This window comes from Ranitomeya imitator, chromosome 6, assembly GCF_032444005.1.
Source record: "Ranitomeya imitator isolate aRanImi1 chromosome 6, aRanImi1.pri, whole genome shotgun sequence".
NCBI classification, from domain to species: Eukaryota; Metazoa; Chordata; class Amphibia; order Anura; family Dendrobatidae; genus Ranitomeya; species Ranitomeya imitator.
The window spans coordinates 254,261,264-254,281,469 of NC_091287.1; the positions used below are offsets into that span (position 1 = coordinate 254,261,264).

At 44.1% G+C, this 20,206-nt stretch overlaps 1 protein-coding gene across 2 annotated transcripts in view; it reads left to right on the top strand.

Moving 5' to 3' along the window:
• Positions 1-20,206, top strand: part of SRD5A1 (steroid 5 alpha-reductase 1) — a 57,860-nt gene that overhangs the window by 22,315 nt on the left and 15,339 nt on the right. For both annotated transcript variants that reach the window (XR_011314045.1, XM_069730583.1), the window contains exon 2: positions 12,846-13,012. Coding sequence is in view for 1 of the 2 variants with exons in the window: in XM_069730583.1 (XP_069586684.1) it covers positions 12,846-13,012 (167 nt within the window). In the remaining variant the exon portion in view is untranslated. The remainder of the gene's footprint in view (positions 1-12,845; positions 13,013-20,206) is intronic.

A 20,206-nucleotide genomic window follows, 5' to 3' on the forward strand; every position in this document is an offset into this window, starting at 1 on the left:
TTTAACAATTTATTTGCATATTATGGTGGAAAATAAGTATTTGGTCAGAAACCAAATTTCATCTCAATACTTTGTAATATATCCTTTGTTGGCAATGACAGAGGTCAAACGTTTTCTGTAAGTCTTCACAAGGTTGCCACACACTGTTGTTGGTATGTTGGCCCATTCCTCCATGCAGATCTCCTGTAGAGCAGTGATGTTTTTGGCTTTTCGATTGGCAACACGGACTTTCAACTCCCTCCAAAGGTTTTCTATAGGGTTGAGATCTGGAGACTGGCTAGGCCACTCCAGGACCTTGAAATGCTTCTTACGAAGCCACTCCTTCGTTGCCCTGGCGGTGTGCTTTGGATCATTGTCATGTTGAAAGACCCAGCCACGTTTCATCTTCAGTGCCCTTGCTGATGGAAGGAGGTTTACACTCAAAATCTCACGATACATGGCCCCATTCATTCTTTCATGTACCCGGATCAGTCGTCCTGGCCCCTTCGCAGAGAAACAGCCCCAAAGCATGATGTTTCCACCACCATGCTTTACAGTAGGTATGGTGTTTGATGGATGCAACTCAGTATTCTTTTTCCTCCAAACACGACAAGTTGTGTTTCTACCAAACAGTTCCAGTTTGGTTTCATCAGACCATAGGACATTCTCCCAAAACTCCTCTGGATCATCCAAATGCTCTCTAGCAAACTTCAGACGGGCCCTGACATGTACTGGCTTAAGCAGTGGGACACGTCTGGCACTGCAGGATCTGAGTCCATGGTGGCGTAGTGTGTTACTTATGGTAGGCCTTGTTACATTGGTCCCAGCTCTCTGCAGTTCATTCACTAGGTCCCCCCGCGTGGTTCTGGGATTTTTGCTCACCATTCTTGTGATCATTCTGACCCCACGGGGTGGGATTTTGCGTGGAGCCCCAGATCGAGGGAGATTATCTGTGGTCTTGTATGTCTTCCATTTTCTAATTATTGCTCCCACTGTTGATTTCTTCACTCCAAGCTGGTTGGCTATTGCAGATTCAGTCTTCCCAGCCTGGTGCAGGGCTACAATTTTGTTTCTGGTGTCCTTTGACAGCTCTTTGGTCTTCACCATAGTGGAGTTTGGAGTCAGACTGTTTGAGGGTGTGCACAGGTGTATTTTTATACTGATAACAAGTTTAAACAGGTGCCATTACTACAGGTAATGAGTGGAGGAAAGAGGAGACTCTTAAAGAAGAAGTTACAGGTCTGTGAGAGCCAGAAATCTTGATTGTTTGTTTCTGACCAAATACTTATTTTCCACCATAATATGCAAATAAAATGTTAAAAAAACAGACAATGTGATTTTCTGGATTTTTTTTCTCAGTTTGTCTCCCATAGTTGAGGTCTACCTATGATGTAAATTAGAGATGCCTCTCATCTTTTTAAGTGGTGGAACTTGCACTATTGCTGACTGACTAAATACTTTTTTGCCCCACTGTATATAGGGGTTGTCAGCATACTTAATTATGCTCAATATTAAGTGATACAATTAATATTAATAAATTAATATTGAGTAGAATTAATTTCAAGCTATTAGTTCAGCCCTTCACAACAGTCCTGGTCTCTCATATGGCCCCTCTGGAAAATTAATTGCCCACCCCTGCTTATGAGGAATAAAATTTGGATTTATGGGATCAGGTCCCTAGAAATCGATGGCGTTGCATCAAGATAATCAAAGAGGTCAGCGCTACCCTTTGAGGATTCAGGGGTGCTCAGGGACCCATTAGACAAGAAAGCAGACACCTATCTAAGGCACACATGAGAGGCGACAGCAACAGGTTTGAAACCGGGAATTGACAGAACTTGTACCACAAGTTCCCTTATGCTTTGGCTGCAACAGCTGGAGGACTGGTTGGAAAGTTAAACCTCAAGAAATAAGATTTTGTCCAACCTGCCCTTGTTGCACAGAGCTGCAGCATTCTTAGCGGACACAGCCGCTGACTCTGTGAGACTGGCAACTAGGTCTGCCGGACTGTCCAATGCAGCAAGATGGTCCTTGTGGCTCAAGGGCTCTCCAGAAGATCTACAATAAAAAAAAATTGTGTGGTATACCGTGTAATGACCAAATTTAGTTTGGAAAAAAGTTGGATGACATCTTAGGGCCGGCAACATTGGCATCTCTGATCTGCGGTAAAATAATTACTGCCGATCAGAGAGCCGCGGCTGTGATCGGAGATAAAAAGTTGGCCACCGGTCACTGGCGTTGGCTCATGGGACTACTACTCCAATCACCATACGCCCGTGCCCCTAATAACAGCGAGAGCACTGCTAAAAAGAAATGAATATTCACTGCATTCCACACCCATGGGTGTGGAGGGCAGTAATTATTAATTTCTCTTTAATAGCTGGCTTCCTACAACTGCCGGGCTTTTGCGTGTGCCCGCTACTTAAGGCAATAAATATTCACTGCTCTACACTCCTATAGGTGTGCAGTGCTGTGAATATTCATTCCCTTTAGTAGCAGGCACACGTGAACACCTGGTAGCTGCAAGGAAGCTGGCGGCTGTGGCTAACACTATGCCCGCTACTAAAGAGCAATGAATATTCACTTCTCTCCACGCACTTAGTCCAGGCGTGGAGAGCAGCGAGTATTCTGGCAGCTGTCCTCGGGTTGTAAGCAATGTTGCTGCCATGCACTGCTTACAAGCATAAATCAGCTACTGGCATTGGAACAATTTGCTGCGAGAGAGTGCAGAAATCTATAATATAACGCTGGGAGCGTCACTTTGTCCGAAGCCTTTATAGACTGCGCAAGCGCCGGCGCAGTCTGGACCCCACAGAGTGACGCTCCCAGGAGATCGCGGTATGCGTAAACACTGAACGCACACCGCGATCTCCAAAGGAGAGGCAGGGACCGCCAGGAGGGTGAGTATATTCACCTGTCCACCGTTCCAGCGCTGCGTGCGGCTCCGTCTCCGTGTCCCGGTCCTCTGCCTGTGACGTTCACAGTTCAGAGGGCGCGATGACGCGCTTAATGCGTGCCGCCCTCTAACTGAACAGTCACAGCCAGAGGACCCGGAAGAGAGCGGCGTGCAGCGCTGGAACGGGACAAACAGGTGAGTATAGCAAGTGCTGAGGGGCCTGAGCTGGCGGCGACTCCGGCACCTGACCCCCACAGCGCGCCGGTGTCCCCGCCTGCTCATGCCCTCCAGCACTCGGCGCCCAGCGACGATAGGTGAGTATGGTATTTTTTTTTTTTATATATATATATCGCAGCAGCATATGGGGCATATATTATGGAGCATCTTATGGGGGCCATCAACCATAATGGAGCAGTGTACGGGGGCATATAATATGGAGCATCTTATGGGGGCCATAAACCATAATGGAGCAGTGTACGGGGGCATATAATATGGAGAATCTTATGGGGGCCATCAACCATAATGGAGCAGTGTACGGGGGCATATACTATGGAGCATCTTATGGGGGCCTGTGGTCTGGGGGCGCTGTGGTCTGTGGCAAACGACGCATGGAGGGAGATAAGTGTCTGGACTATGATATCGATGCATATGGTCACACATTTATGTATCTCTGGGTGACCTTGTTCAGTCGGTTCAGCCATAGTTGGTGGAATTAGCCATAACTGGTGTAATTAACCTATAAAAGACTGTGCCCCAAAAAGACTTCCTCAATAGCACGTCACTGCTTGTTTGCCTTCTGTGTTCTTTATATTTGTTTTTATACATGGGGATCTAGTATTCCTTTAGTGCAGGAGTATCTTTGTTTAGCCTGCAGTGGGTCCTAGGCTGTGGGTAGTGGGTGCCCCGTGGTATCATAGGGTATATCAGGACATCCAGGGACAGCCGCCGCGGAGTGGGGGCGCCATAACGTTTCCCTGTAGGGTGCCAACCCCCACAGCCAGGCAGGTTGTGAGTGTAGTGCTCACTAGGGATACACAGTATACCCCATTTTTAAACTTAGTGTTTGTTTTTGAGCACAGTATTTTTTGTTTTGCTATTTTTGTCCGTTCTGTGGTGTGAACCAACGTATGGGTTCAATCAATAAAGATTTATGATTTTAGGATAGTTTATATGATATTGCATCTTATGGGGGCCATCAACCATAATGGAGCAGTGTACGGGGGCATATACTATGGAGCATCTTATGGGGCCATCAACCATAATGGAGCAGTGTACGGGGGCATATACTATGGAGCATCTTATGGGAGCCATAAACCTTTATGGAGCAGTGTACAGGGCATATAATATGGAGCATCTTATGGGGGCCATAAACCTTTATGGAGCAGCGTATGGGGCATATGGATGGGAGCAGCACAGGACAGAACAGGGGGGTGCAGGATGGGAGCAGCACATGACAACGGGGGGTGCAGGATGGGAGCAGCACATGACAGAACGGGGGCGCACGATGAGGCAGCACATGTCAGAACGGGGGCGCAGGATGGGAGCAGCACATGTCAGAATGGGGGCACAGGATGGGAGCAGCACATGACAGAATGGGGGCGCAGGATGGGAGCAGCACATGTCAGAATGGGGGCGCAGGATGGGAGCAGCACATGTCAGAATGGGGGCGCAGGATGGGAGCAGCACATGTCAGAATGGGGGCGCAGGATGGGAGCAGCACATGACAGGATGGGGGTGCAGGATGGAAGCAGCACATGACAGGATGGGGGCGCAGGATGGAGCAGCACATACCAGGATGGAGACCATATACCAATATAAATGCTCGCCACCCGGGCGTAGAACGGGTTCAATAGCTAGTGTAAGTATAATGGTTTATGTTTGTTTTTTATATTTTTCTGATGGGGCCATACATAGCAGGATAGGGATGAGGGCACCGTGCATACCAGGATGGGGATGAGGGGACCGTACATACCAGAATGGGCATGAGGAGGCCATGCATACCAGGATAAGGGATATTGGTGCAGAATTGACCACATTTTTTGCTTTGAATTTTTTCTAATTTCCTCCTCCTAAACCTAGGTGTGTCGTCTAGTCAGAAAAATACGGTTCTTGACAAAAATGAACCAGCGTAAACTGTTTTTCTCGTATGTAAAAAAAAAAAAGAAAATCATGTTTGTGAATAAGGTCTAATATTAATTTTACCTCTGTATATAATAAAAAAGTCCCAACTGATTTTTTTTTTTTCCCAGTTAACCGTATCCATTTAAAGGGAAAGTGTCATCAAATTAATTCTGTCCAAACCACAGGCAACATGAATCAGACACAGCTCTGTTATTGTAGCTGTGTATATTATACTCTGGCATTTCAGAGTACTTTGAAACCCCATCCTGGGACTATGGCCCCTATTCATCAAGACCGGCATTGTTCACGCCAGTCTTGATGAGAGGACATGCCTGGAGTCAGATGGTCCTAATTCATAGAAGTATATGCCTCTTAATGATTCAGTGGTCGAACAAGTGGCATGCTTCTTCATGTGCACCTCGCCACAAATCCTACTCCAGTCCCTGCTGGAGTAAGATATGTGGTGTAGTGAATGCCGCCACTGCTCATCATGAATTTGAGCAGCGGTCGCTATGACCCAGCTCTGCCCACTGTGACAGAGCTAGGTGAAAATGGTGTACGAAGCTTTGAGTTGCGAAAAAATAATGTGACATTTCATGGCTCTTTTTTTTTTTTCCACCAGAATTCTGGCATGAAAGCTTTGATGAATCGGGGCCAATATTTCTTGGATGACTAGTCCAATGCTGGTTTCTCCCTTTCCCTGCTCTAGTCTATCTCCAGAGGGCATATATACTGTACACAGTGAACCAATGGGACGGAAGATGCATCAAACTCTTTGGCCACTCATATGGATCACCGAATGCCTGTGTTTCCTTTGACAAGTTATTTTATGCTGACTGAGTCAATTTATAATAAATGCATCACCACTCAGCAAAGTCTTATTTAACCTTCCAGACAACCTTTTCTAGATTATTCACACTACTTACCCAGTTACTTACTCGTCCCAATTAAAGCCTGAGTTGGGGGCTGTCAGATTTAGGTGGTGAGGTTGGATGAAAGACTTTATCATTTAGAATATATCAGTCCCTGCAGGGGCGGACACTGACAGCTTGGGGCCCCTGTGCAAGAAATGTCTGGGCCCCCTTCCTTTTATGGCGACAAAGATATGTATTAAATTTTTATTATTATTACACCATTTATTCCATGGCGCTTTACATGTGATGAGGGGTACACATAGTAAAAACAAGTACAATAATCTTAAACAATACAAGTCAGGACTGGTACAGTAGGAGAGGGCCCTGCCTGAGATGGCCCACAATCTACAAGGGATGGGTGAGGATACAGTAGGTGAGGGTAGAGCTGGTCGTGCAGTGGTTTGGTCGATTGGTGGTTACTGCAGGTTGTAGGCTTGTCGGAAGAGATGGGTCTTCAGGTTCTTTTGGAAGGTTTCGATGGCAGGCAATAGTCTGATATGTTGTGGTAGAGTTCCAGAGTAGGGGTGATGCGCGAGAGAAATCTTGAATGCGATTGTGGGAAGAGGAGATAAGAGGGGAGTAGAGAAGGAGATCTTGTGAGAATCGGAGGTTGCGTGCAGGTAAGTATCGGGAGACAGGTTGTGGATGGCTTTGTATGCCATGGTTAGGGTTTTGTACTGGAGTATGTATGTGTGTATATATATATGTGTGTGTATATATGTATATATATGTATATGTATGTGTGTATATATATATATATATATATATATATATATATATATATATATAATTATACTGTACAGAGCAAAAGTTTGGACACACCTCATTTAAAGATTTTTCTGTATTTTCATGACTATGAAAATTGTACATTCATACTGAAGACATTAGGACTATAATTAACACACGTGGAATTATATACTTAACAAAAAGTGTGAAACAACTGAACATATGTCTTATATTCTAGGTTCTTCAAAGTAGCCACTTTTTACTTTGATGACTACTTTGCACACTCTTGTCATTCTCTTGATGAGCTTCAAGAGGGAGGTAGTTACCGGAAATGGTCTTCCAACAATCTTGAAGGAGTTCCCAGAGATGCTTAGCACTTATTGGCCCTTTTGCCTTCACTCTGCGGTCCAGCTCACCCCAAACCATCTCGATTGGGTTCAGGTCTGGTGACTGTGGAGGCCAGGTCATCTGGCGTAGCACCCCATCACTCTCCTTGGTCAAATAGCCCTTACACAGCCTGGAGGGGTCATTGTCCTGTTGAAAAATAAATGATAGTCCAACTAAACACAAACCGGATAGAATAGCATGCTGCTGCAAGATGCTGTGGTAGCCATGCTGGTTCAGTATGCCTTCAATTTTGAATAAATCCCCAACAGTGCCACCAGCAAAGCACCCCCACACCATCACACCTCCTCCTCCATGCTTCACGCTGGGAACCAGTCATGTAGAGTTCATCCGTTCGCCTTTTCTGCGTAAACAAAGACACAGTGGTTGGAACCAAAGATCTAAAATTTGGACTCCTCAGACCAAAGCACAGATTTCCACTGGTCTAATGTCCATTCCTTGTGTTCTTTTGCCCAAACAAGTCTCTTCTGCTTGTTGTCTGTCCTTAGTGGTTCCCTAGCAGCTATTTTACCATGAAGGCCTGCTGCACAAAGTCTCCTCCTAACAGTTGTTGTAGAGATGTGTCTGCTGCTAGAACTCTGTGTGGCATTGACCTGGTCTCTAATTTACAATCTAATCTCCAATTTTTCGGACTGATTGACCTTCATTTCTTAAAGTAAAGATGGCCACTCGTTTTTCTTTACTTAGCTGCTTTTTTCTTGCCATAATACAAATTCTAACAGTCTATTCAGTAAGACTATCAGCTGTGTATCCACCAGACTTCTGCATAACACAACTGATGGTCCCAACCCCATTTATAAGGCAATAAATCCCACTTATTAAACTTGACAGGGCACACCTGTGAAGTGAAAACTATTTTTGGTGACTACCTCTTGATGCTCATCAAGAGAATGCCAAGAGTGTGCAAAGCAGTCATCAAAGCAAAAGGTGGCTAATTTGAAGAACCTAGAATATAAGACATATTTTCACTTGTTTCACACTTTTTTTTAAGTGTATAATTCCACATGTGTTAATTCATACTTTTATGCCTTCAGTGTGAATTTACAATTTTCAAAGTCATGAAAATACAGAAAAATCTTTAAATGAGGTCTGTCCAAACTTTTGCTCTGTACTGTATATGTGTATATATATATATATATATATATATATATATATATATATATATATATATATATATATATATATATATATATATACTAGCTGAAGAGCCCGGCGTTGCCTGGGCAAAGTAAATATCTGTGGTTAGTTATAGCATGTCACTTCTCTTATTTTCCCATCACGCCTCTCATTTTTCCCCTCACATCTCTCATTTTCTCCCTCACTCCTCTCATTCCCCCCTAACACTTGTCATTTCGACCTCACATCTGTCATTTTCCTATCACTACACTATTTTCCCTCACTCCACTCATTTTGCACTCACACCTTTTCATTTTCACCTCACACCTCTCATTTTCACCTCAGTATATACATGTTTGTAATCTCCCTTATATATAGTATACACCTGTATGTCATCTCCTGTATATAGTATATACCTGTATGTCATCTCCCCTGTATATAGTATATACCTGCTGTGTGTCATCTCCCCTGTATATAGTATATACCTGTATGTCATCTCCTCCTATATATAGTATATACCTGTATGTCATCTCCTCCTGTATATAGTATATACCTGTAGGTAATCTGCTCCTGTATATAGTATATACCTGTGTGTCATCTCCTCCTGCATTTAGTATATACCTGTATGTCATCTCCTCCTGTATATAGTATGTACCTGTATGTCATCTCCTCCTCTATATAGTATATACCTGTGTGTTATCTCTCCTGTATATAGTATATATCTGTGTGTCATCTCCCCTGTATATAGTATATACCTGTGTGATCTCCTGTATTAGACCTCGTTAACACGTTATTTGCTCAGTATTTTTACCTCAGTATTTGTAAGATAAATTGGCAGCCTGATATATCCCCAGCCAACAGGAAGCCCTCCCCCAGGCAGTATATATTAGCTCACACATACACATAATAGACAGGTCATGTGACTGACAGCTGCTGTCTTTCCTATATGGTACATTTGTTGCTCTTGTAGTTTGTCTGCTTATTAATCAGATTTTTATTTTTGAAGGCTAATACCAGACTTGTGTGTGTTTTAGGGCGAGTTTCGTTTGTCAAGTTGTGTGTGTTGAGTTGTGTGTGGCGACATGCATGTAGCGACTTTTGTGAGATGAGTTTTGTGTGGCAACATGCGTGTAGCAACTTTTTGTGTGTCGAGTTGCATGTAACAGGTTAGTGTAGCAAGTTGTGTGCAGCAAGTTTTGCGCATGGCGAGTTTTGCGCGTGGTGAGTTTTATGTCTGGTGCCTTTTGAGTATGTGCAAGTTTTGTGTGAGGCAACTTTTGCATGTGTTGCAAATTTTGTGCATATGGCAATTTTTCCGCGTGTGCAAGTTTTGCGTGTGGCGAGTTTTCCATGAGGTGAGTTTTGCACTTGTGGCGAGTTTTGCGTGAGCTTAGTTTTTGCATGTGGCGAGTTTTGCGCATGGCGAGTTTTGAATGGCGACTTTTGTGTTTCGACTTTTATGTGGCGAGGTTGGTGTATGTGTGGTGAAATGTGTGCTGAGGGTGGTATGTGTTCAAGCACGTGGTAGTGTGTGGCGCATTTTGTGTGTGTGTTCATATCCCCATGTGTGGTGAGTATCTCATGTCGGGGCCCCACCTTAGCAACTGATCGGTATATACTCTTTTGCGCCATCGCTCTCATTCTTTAAGTCCCCCTTGTTCACATCTGGCAGCTGTCAATTTGCCTATAATGCAATGATGGCTGATGGACACGGGAAAGCTTTTCTAATGGAGGAGCTGATGGACTGGTCGTCTGGTCACCGACTGCTCCATCAGCAATCATTTTGTATTTAAAAAAGAGAGGGGACTATGTAATAAAAGAGGGGGCTGTGAATAACATTAACAAGTTTACACTATGTAAGAGACAGCACTGTACATAACAGCAGAGGGTGCTATATAATAAGGGATGGCACCATATATAACTAGAGAGGATGGTACGTAATAAGGGACGGTGTTATACATAACAAAAGAGGAAACTATGTAACTATTTAAGGTGTTATACAAAATTAGTGAGTACACTATTTACTAAGGGACTATGTTAGACATAAGTGAGTACACTATATACTAAGGGACTGTTAGACATAAGAAGCGATAATAATGTCTTCCTCCACCTCCCAGTGTTCCTAAGTCCATTATAAGTCCTCCTTCCTCCCATCCCAATCCCCCACACCCCTTATTGTCCTCTTCCCCCGCATCCCATTATTGTCCCCTCCCACACCCCATCATTGCGCATTCCACCACCTCAATCATTTCCTCCTCCCCCACTCCCCTTTATTGCCTTTTCCACCTCCTCCATCATTGCATTCTCCCCCACCACCCCATCATTGTCCTTTCCACCACCATCATTGCATTCTCCCCCACGACCCCATCATTGTTCTTTCCACCACCACCTCCATCATTGCTTTTTCCGCCACCACCCCATCATTGCCCTTTCCATGCCTCACTCATTGCTTTCTCCCCTACAACCCCATCATTGTCCTCTCCATCACTCCCATCATAGTCTTTTCCACTACCACCATCATTGCCTTCTCCCCCACCCCTTCATTGCCCTTTCCCCCACCTCAATCATTTCCTCCTCCCCCACCATCCCCATTGCCTTCTCCCCACCACCATCATTGCCCATTTCACCAAGTTCATCATTTCCTCCTCTCTCACCATCCCCATCCTTGCCCATTCCACCACTTCCATCATTTCCTCCTCCACCATCCCCATCATTGCCTTCTCCCCATTACCCCATCATTGCCCTCTTCTCCACCTACACACACGCACACAGCACCATTCACCTCTCTGCACATTCCCCTGCAGCGCTGTGCATGCAAGCACATACACACCACCGCTCATCTCTATACACACCTCTCGCCTCTCCGCATGCTCTCCCGCAGCTGAAGCCTCACCGCCACCGTTAGTTTCCTCTCTCTGGCACAGCCGGCCGCTGAATGATTACGGCATCCAACAGTGCTGCTGTGTGTGTGAGAGGAAGCGTGGGCAGGAAGCAGGACTGATTCCTGCAGCTCCACTATTTTCTCTGCCCACCGTACATGATGGAGCCTCGGGGATGGGCCCTGATGCAGCCGCACAGGCTGCACATGCGGTATGTCCGCCCATAAGTCTCTGTGTGTCAGAGAACAACCAGGTAACTTGGTATTTTATTATGTTTTTATATCTTTTTATTTAGTAAAGTTCATTAACATTTAATCTATTATGTGATTTCTGTAGTCCTGGAATGTTTTTTGTTCTAGGAATTGTTATGGCTTTTAGTGCCCTTTGGGACACCTTACCCTTAAGTGGGTTCACAACTCTTTGATGTCAATTATATGAGAGGTCAAATACTGTGTACTCCATCTGATCCCTTGTTCCCTTTACAGTTTATGATGAAGCCATGCTTAAATGCTAAATTTGAGAGTGGCACTTCTCCTCTCGAGATGATCTAAGAGATTGGTCCGCCAGCCATCTTCTAAGGCAGTGTTCCCCAACTCTGTTCCTCAAGAGCCACCAACTGGTCATGTTTTAAGGATTTCCTTAGTATTGCACAGGTGATTGAATGCTTGCCTGTCCAGGTGATGCAATTATCACCTGTGCAATACTAAAGAAATCCTGAAAACATGACCTGTTGGTGGCTCTTGAGGACCGGAGTTGGGGAACACTGTTCTAAGGCATCCCCCTGATGGGACAGCCCATCAGTGTTGCCACATTCGCTACCCTTTTTGTGATGAATGGTAAAATCCTACTTCTGGAGGGCCAAGCCCCAGCTCAGTAGTCTACCATTTTCGCTAGCCATCCAGTGCAGCCAGCAGAGAGGGTTGTGGTAGGTCACTATGGTGGAATTCCGTCCATACAGGTAGTGCTGCAGCTTCCGCAGGTCCCACACTATGGCGAGATACTCCTCCACAGTGTGTCACTTCCCAGGACAAGAACTTGCAGCTGAGGAACATCATTGAATGCTCATTTTCCCTTTACAGTTTATGATGAAGCCATGCTTCAGTGCTCAATTTGAGGGTGACATTGTGGAACTCCCACGACTGCTGCTATATGTCATGTGCACTATCTAATATATAATTGCCTAGAATACTACTTCCTGCAATTTGTGCCAACTTCCTGTCCGGAGCTAATGTCCGGAGCTAATGTCCGGAGATAAGTGACGTCAACAGTGTCCAGTGTCTGATTGGTTGCCGCCTGCTGCGAGCGACCAATCAGAAACGTGCCGTACTGTGACACACTCCGCCTGCCATTTTGGTGTGATTTTTGAATTTTTACCTCACAGCAAGTTTCTACTGCGTGGAGGCGGGCCCAGTGACGTTGCTCTTCAAGCTCCTGCCGAATTTCGTCAAAAAAATGATAATACCATTTACCAAAACTATATATATATTTAGTTGTGAAGTGGTTCAGTGACATTTTCACACCAATTTTGAACTTTTGTTTGGTGTTTTCTCCATATACTGCCTATTATTTTTGTTCTTTCTTACTATTATTTATTAATTGTATTATTCTTACATTTGACTAAATAAAGTATATATGGATTCTAGACTCCTGATTCTTTAGAATCGGGCTGCCATCTAGTATGATATAATCTTCTGTGGATTAGATCTGGAAAGCTTTTATTTTATTAAGGCACATGGGGTCTCCAGAACTGCTATATTGATACGTTCGCTGCCATCATTGATGCTGACAATCTACTTTGTGTTTTCACAGCACCCTTATCTTCCCATTTTTGATCCGTGGGGGAAAGCCTACACCACTAGCTTCATTTTCTCTAGCACTGATCTTCTGCTGTTGCAATGGATACCTCCAGAGCAGCTATCTGTGCAAGTACGCCGATCTCCCTCCTGACTGGACATATGACCCCAGATTTATCATAGGTGAGATATTAATAATTCACAATCACAGCTTATTATTTATCAAGCAAAGTAATGTGCCTCTCTATGCCATCCTGCCAGGGGAGAGTTCACAGTATAGAGGGATATTTTATGTTTTCTCGGTGTGTAGTGAGGAGATCCATGATAATTACTGGTAAATTGGCTTGTGCTGCACGTAATGGCATATGTATTGTATAAATGTACATGGAGGGGGATGATTGATGTAATACAGCCATGACCCGATCTACTTAAAGCCAAGTTCCCCCCCCCCCCCCCCCAAAAAATGCAAAAGGTGACATCATTTTTTTTTTTTATTCTCCCCCTTATGTCACATTCAAAGTTCGCTGCCATCATTGATGCTGACAATCTGCTTTGTGTTTTCACAGCACCCTTATCTTCCCATTTTTGATCCGTGGAGGAAAGCCTACACCACTAGCTTCACACAACTACACAACTCTTCATATAGAAACCTTGCTGTGCGGCTTTATTCTTTCTAATTAAAGCTAATATCACTGGCTCCAGGAAGCTGAGATTTGTGCTACGGTTCTCCCACAATTTCTGTCATATCAAATGATCATTGTTATGCTGTGCTATCAGGCAACACAGTGTGTAGTAATCAGCGCACATACAGTGATATGGCAATAACCCAAAAACAATAGAACAAGCTCTGAGACGTGGAATCTCTGCAGACTGCAATACCTGAACCTATCCTCACACAACTAAAAGCAGCAGTGGATTGCGCCTAACACCCTAAAGCAAAACCACGCAAAGGGAGGCAAAAAGACCCACCGTGCCGAACTAACGGCACGGCGGTGCACCCTTTGCGTCTCAGAGCTTCCAGCAAAAGAGAATAGCAAAGCTAGACAGAAAAAACGGAAACAAAAACAAAGTAACACTTATCTAGCAGAGCAGCAGGCCACAGGAAAGATGCAGTAGCTCAGATCCAACACTGGAACATTGACAAGGAGCAAAGAAGACAGACTCAGGTGGAGTTAAATAGCAAGGCAGCCAACGAGCTCACCAAAACACCTGAGGGAGGAAGCCCAGAGGCTGCAATACCACTTGTGACCACAGGAGTGAATTCAGCCACAGAATTCACAACAGATCATCTTAGCAGGGTGTGCTCCAAGCCTCTATTTAGAGTAGGGAACCTCAGGCCTGAGAGCAATTTTTTTTCTCTCTAGCCCAGGCATATTCCCAGGGAACACTGTGCTCGAGCCAGCAACTGCGTTTTCACAGCTGCCAGCCCTTTTAATTTGTTCTTGTTCTACAAGCACGCAGCCTCACTACTGAACGCTGTTTGCGTGTGCAATGAAGGATTACACCTGGACACTAACCAATATCTGTGTCTGGACGTACTCCGTGGGCAGAGTTAGCGCGCAATGGCTGCCGTCCCATGGAAGAAGACAGCAGCGGTAGCTCCAGCACCTCCTGTGATGGCTATACCGCTGCCCTAGAGTTTCATGAGATGTATATACTACAGCCCTGTTTCTCCTTTTCTGTATATACCGCAGCACCGTGTCTCATGTGATGTATATCCTGAAGCCCCATGTCTTGTGTGATGTGTACAGTGGCGGAAATAAGTATTTGATCCCTTGCTGATTTTGTAAGTTTGCCCACTGACAAAGACATGAAGAGTCTATAATTTTAAGGGTATTTTAATTTTAACATTGAGAGAATATCTAAAATAAAATCCAGAAAATCACATTGTATACATTTATATAAATTGATTTGCATTTTGCAGTGAGAAATAAGTATTTTATCCCTCTGGCAAACAAGACAATACTTGGTGGCAAAACCCTTGTTGGCAAGCACAGCAGTCAGATGGTTTTTGTAGTTGATGATGAGGTTTGCGCACATGTCAAGAGGAATTTTGCTAGACTCCTCTTTGCAGATCTTCTCTAAATCATTAAGATTTTGAGGCTGTCCCTTGGCAACTTGGAGCTTCAACTCCCTCCATAAGTTTTCTATGGGATTAAAGTCTGGAGACTAGCTAGGCCACTCCATGACCTTAATGTGCTTCTTTTTGAGCCACTTTGTTGCGTTGACTGAATGTTTTCAGTCATTGTCTTGCTGGAAGACCCAGCCTTGACCCATTTTTATTGTCCTGGTGGAGGGAAGGAGGTTGTCACTCAGGATTTATGGTACATGGCTGCATCCATTCTCCCATTGATGTGGTGAAGTAGCCCTGTGCCCTTAGCAGAGAAACCCCCCAAGAAATAATGTTTCCACCTCCATACTTGACAGTGGGGACGGTGTTCTTTGTGTCATAGGCAGCATTTTTCTTCCTCTGAACACGGCGAGTTGAGTTAATGACAAAGACCTCAATTTTTGTCTCATCTGACCACAGCACCTTCTCCAAATCACTCACAGAATCATCCAGGAGTTCATTGGCAAACTTCAGACGGGCCTGCACATGTGCCTCTTTGAACAGGGGGACCTTGTGGGCACTGCAGGATTTTAAACCTTTACGGCATAATGTGTTACCAATGGTTTTGTTGGTGACTGTGGTCCCAGCTGCCTTGAGATCATTAACAAGTTCACCCTGTGTAGTTTTAGGCTGATCTCTCACATTCCTCATGATCAAGGATACCCCAGAGGTGAGATTTTGCATGGTGCCCCAGATCGATGTCGATTGACAGTCATTTTGTATTTCTTTCATTTTCTTACTGTTGCACAAACAGTTGTCTCCTTCTCACCCAGCGTCTTACTTATGGTTTGTAGCCCATTCCAGCTTTGTGCAAGTCTATGATCTTGTCCCCGACATCCTTATAAAGCTCTTTGGTCTTGCCCATGTTGTAGAGGTTAGAGTCTGACTAATTAATTGAGTCTGTGGACAGGAGTCTTTCATAAAGGTGACTATGTAAGACAGCTGTCTTTAATGCAGATAACGAGTTGATTAGGAGCGTCTAACTGGTCTGTAGAAACCAGAACTCTTAATGGTTGGTAGGGGATCAAATACTTATTTCCTACTGCAAAATGCAATTACTTTTATATAATTTATACAATGTGATTTTCTGGATTTTATTTTTGATATTCTATGTTTCAATGTTAAAATTAACCTACCCTTAAAATTATAGACTGTTCATGTCTTTGTCAGTGGGCAAACTTACAAAATCAGCAAGGGATCAAATACTTATTTCCCCCACTGTATATACTCCAATCCCATTGTACCCAATGAAAGGTACAGTGGGGAAAATAAGTATTTGAAACAATGCTGATTTTTGCAAGTTTTCACACCTACAAAGAATGGAGAGGTCTAATTTTTTTTTTTTTATCATTGGTACACTTCAACTGTGAGAGACAGAATCTAAAAATACAAAACAGAAAATCAAATTTAGATTTTAATTACATTTAATTTTATTGTATAAAATAAGTATTTCATCACCTACCAACCAGCAAAAATTCATTACCTGTATTAATTGCACTTGTCTGAACTTGTCACCTGTATAAAAAGACACCTGTCCACATACTCAATAAATCACAATCCAACCTCTCCACCATGGCCAACACCAAAGAGCAGTCTAAAGACGCCATGGATAAAATTGTAGACCTGCACAAGGCTGGGATGGGCTAAAGGACAATAGGCAAGCAGCTTGGTGAGAAGACAACTGTTGGCACAATTATTAGAAAATGGAAGAAACTCACAAGATGACTGCCAATCTTCATTCTAAGTCTCCATGCGAGATCTCGAATCGTGGGGTAAGGATGATTTTCAAAAGGTCAGGAATCAACCCAGAACTAAACGAGGGAGGACCTGGTGAATGGCCTGGAGCGAGCTGGAACCACAGTCTCAAACCTTACCTTTAGTAACACACTGCGCTGTCATGGATTAAAATCCTGCAGGGCATGCAAGCTCCCCCTGCTCATGCCAGAATATGTCCAGACCTGTATGACACTTACCAATGACCATCTGGATGATCCAGAGGAGGCATGGGAGAAGGTCATGTGGTCAGATAAAACTAAAATAGAACTTTTTGGTATCAACTCCACTCGCCATGCTTGGAGGAAGAAGAAGGATGACTACAACCCCAAGAACATCATCCCAACCATGAAGCATGGTGGGGGAAACATTATGCTTTGAGAGTGCTTTTCTGCAAAGGGGAGAGGACGACTGCACCGTATTGAAGGGAGAATGGATGCAGTCATGTATGACAGGATTTTGGCCAACAACCTTCTTCCCTCAGAGCATTGAAAATGGGTCATGGCTGAGTCTTCCAGCATGACAATGACTTGAAACACACAGCCAGGCAACTAGGAGTGACTCCATAAGAATCATGGCCTAGCCTAGCCAGTCTCTAGACCTGAACCCAATAGAAAATCTTTTGGAGGGAGCTGGAACTCAATATTGCCCAGTGACAACCCCAAAATCTGAAAAATCTAGAGAAGATCTGTATGGAGGAGTGGGCCAAAATCTCTGCTGCAGTGTCTGTGCAACCTTGGTTAAGAACTACAGGAAACGTCTGACCTCTTTAATTGCAAAGATTTTCGTACCAAATATTATGTTCTTTTTTTTTTTCTATTGTATCAGATACTTATTTTTATGCAATAGAATGCAAATTAATTATTAAAAAATCATACAGTGTGATTTTCTGTCTTTAATTTTTAGAGTCTTTCTCTCTTGGCTGAAGTGTACTTGCAAAAAAAACTACAGACCTCTCCATTCTTTGTAGGTGGGGAAACTTGCAAAATCGTCGAATACTTCTTTTCACCACTGTTTATCCTCCAGCCCTGGTGTCTCCTATGTGATGTGTATATAGCAGTCTCAGTGTCTCCTTTGTTTTGTATACAGCAGATCTCACTCTGCTCGAGTTCTATAAATGTAACCTGAGCAGTGATGAATTTCCCACTGTGAGGAGACCTGCAGTGTAATATACAGTACATTGGTGTTCAATATGACTTACTGCTGCAAGTTTTTTTTACAAAACTTATCACAAAGGGACACCTGCCTACTAGACTGACGCAAATCTGGAAAAGCAGTTACGAGTAGTAACATCATCAATACCACCTAACATCACAGCCGCACCAAAGAGAAGCAACTCAAGCCGTCACATTAGGGAGGAGTTAATTAAATGTGTGACCAAATCTATCAGGATAATTTTCAAGTTAATAATTTTTTTACGGTGCCTGAATAATGGTATTAAATATCCATGTTCTGTCTTCCTCCACGTAGGATGCTGTGTGGATTCCAACATACGGCTAAACCTTCATCCACATCCCAGTAAACAGACTGTGTTGATGCTTAAGTCTTATTTATTAGGGTGATGATAACCAAAACTATAACGTTGAACAACAATGGTGGACAGTATTCATAGTAGATGATCAAATAGTGAATGATGTTGATGTACAAAGTGGATGTTCAGTGAATAATCATAGTGGATGACTGATCATAGTGGATGACTGATCATAGTGGATGACTGGTGAAAAACTGTAAAGAATAACAGCATTTCAGTATATGCACATACAGGGTGCAATCACATAAATAACTGGGACATTACAGCAAGAATTATATAGAGTGCATTACACAGTAATTCTAACAGCACTGCCCTATTCTATACAAGAATGCATCTATCTACATGCAGAGTACACCTGAACCTAACTGCAAGCTGCAAAGCACATCTGCCTAACTATATCTGACTATAGGAGCTGCATAAGGCTTAAATACTAACACAAACATAAGATGCATTAAACCTTTATAAACATACCGAGATCCATTAGGACAGGGGTAAGAAAGTAAGCGAGACAGGAGCACGTGTGCCTCTCTGCAGATCTCTGGAAAAATGGCTACTGAAGCTTGTCTTCACAAGAAGAATGTGGGCGGAACTAACCCATAAGACATTGCTCTTAGGAGGGAAAGGTTGGTAAACAATATGAAAAGTAGGCAACTAATGACCTCCAGTGGCCACAACTTGAATAACATGATAATTAACTCTCTGCACATTAAGATGGGCAGAACACTCCCCGCTTGGCGTCAACAGATGCCACAATTAGGTTCTTTTGGGGAAAATAATAATACAAGCTTGGTAACGGGCCTGAGGAACAGTTTGTTTTCTCCAAGCTTGCACACTCTGACCTCTACTTTCCGCACTTTCCCATCTTTACTGGGAAGGGTCTTAATGACTAGGCTGAGTGGCCACTCGTTCCGATGTGACTGACTGTCTTTGACGAGTACAGCATCGCCAGATTGAATGTTTGAGCGGTCTTTCTGCCACTTTGTCCTGCTTTGCAGAGTGGAGAGATACTGTTTCCTCCATCTATTCCAGAAGACGTTGGACACGCTTTGTACTTGCCTCCATTGTCGTCTGTAGAGGTCTTTGTCATTGAATTCTCTGAGTGGAGCTTTCGGGACACAGGTTTTCTGTGTGAGTAACATTGCAGGGGTAAGGATGGATGGATCTCCAGAATCACTAGAAAGTGCTGTCTTTTAGGACTGAGTTACAAGAAATAGACAAGCTATAGCTCGAACAAGTGACTTCCAGGTGGAGAACCTGCTGAACCGGTGAGATTCGAGGTGGCAGCTTGAAATCTCTGTATGTAGAGCAGACACTTGAGGTCGGATCTCTTCGTCTGCGTCTGGACCCACTAGTTCGAAAGTTTCAGGCCTGCTGACGTGGGACATCAAACGGTACAAAGAGGTAGGGCCTGTGAACCATGAAGTGTCCTTCAGATGACTGGGTGCAACGGATCTAGTCGTGTGGTCCGCAGGATTGTGGTTAGTAGGTACGTAGTGCCACTGATTAGGGTCGGTGGATCTTCTTATCCGAAGTACCCGGTTGCTGACGTAGACGTAGAAGCGTCGTGTCTCGTTACAGATGTACCCCAGTACCACCTTGCTATCGGTGTAGAACTCTGCATCCTCGATCTTCAGGCCCATCGCATCCGAGACCAGCTCGGCCAACTCAACTGCGAGGACAGCAGCACAGAGTTCCAGTCTGGGTATCGTGTGTTCACGAAGTGGCGCCAATTTCGTCCGGCTCATAACGAACCCGATATGGCATTGTCCGCTTACGTCTGTGGATTTGAGGTACGCTACTGCTGCAATCGCTTTGACTGATGCATCACAGAAAATACAAAGTGTTTGCGTTTTGACCTCTGTGGATGGCACAGGAGCATACGGTCGTTTCACACGAAGGTTGGTCAGGGCTTCAAGAGACTTCCTCCACTCTGCCCACAGGTCAGCCTTTCCCGCTGGAAGTG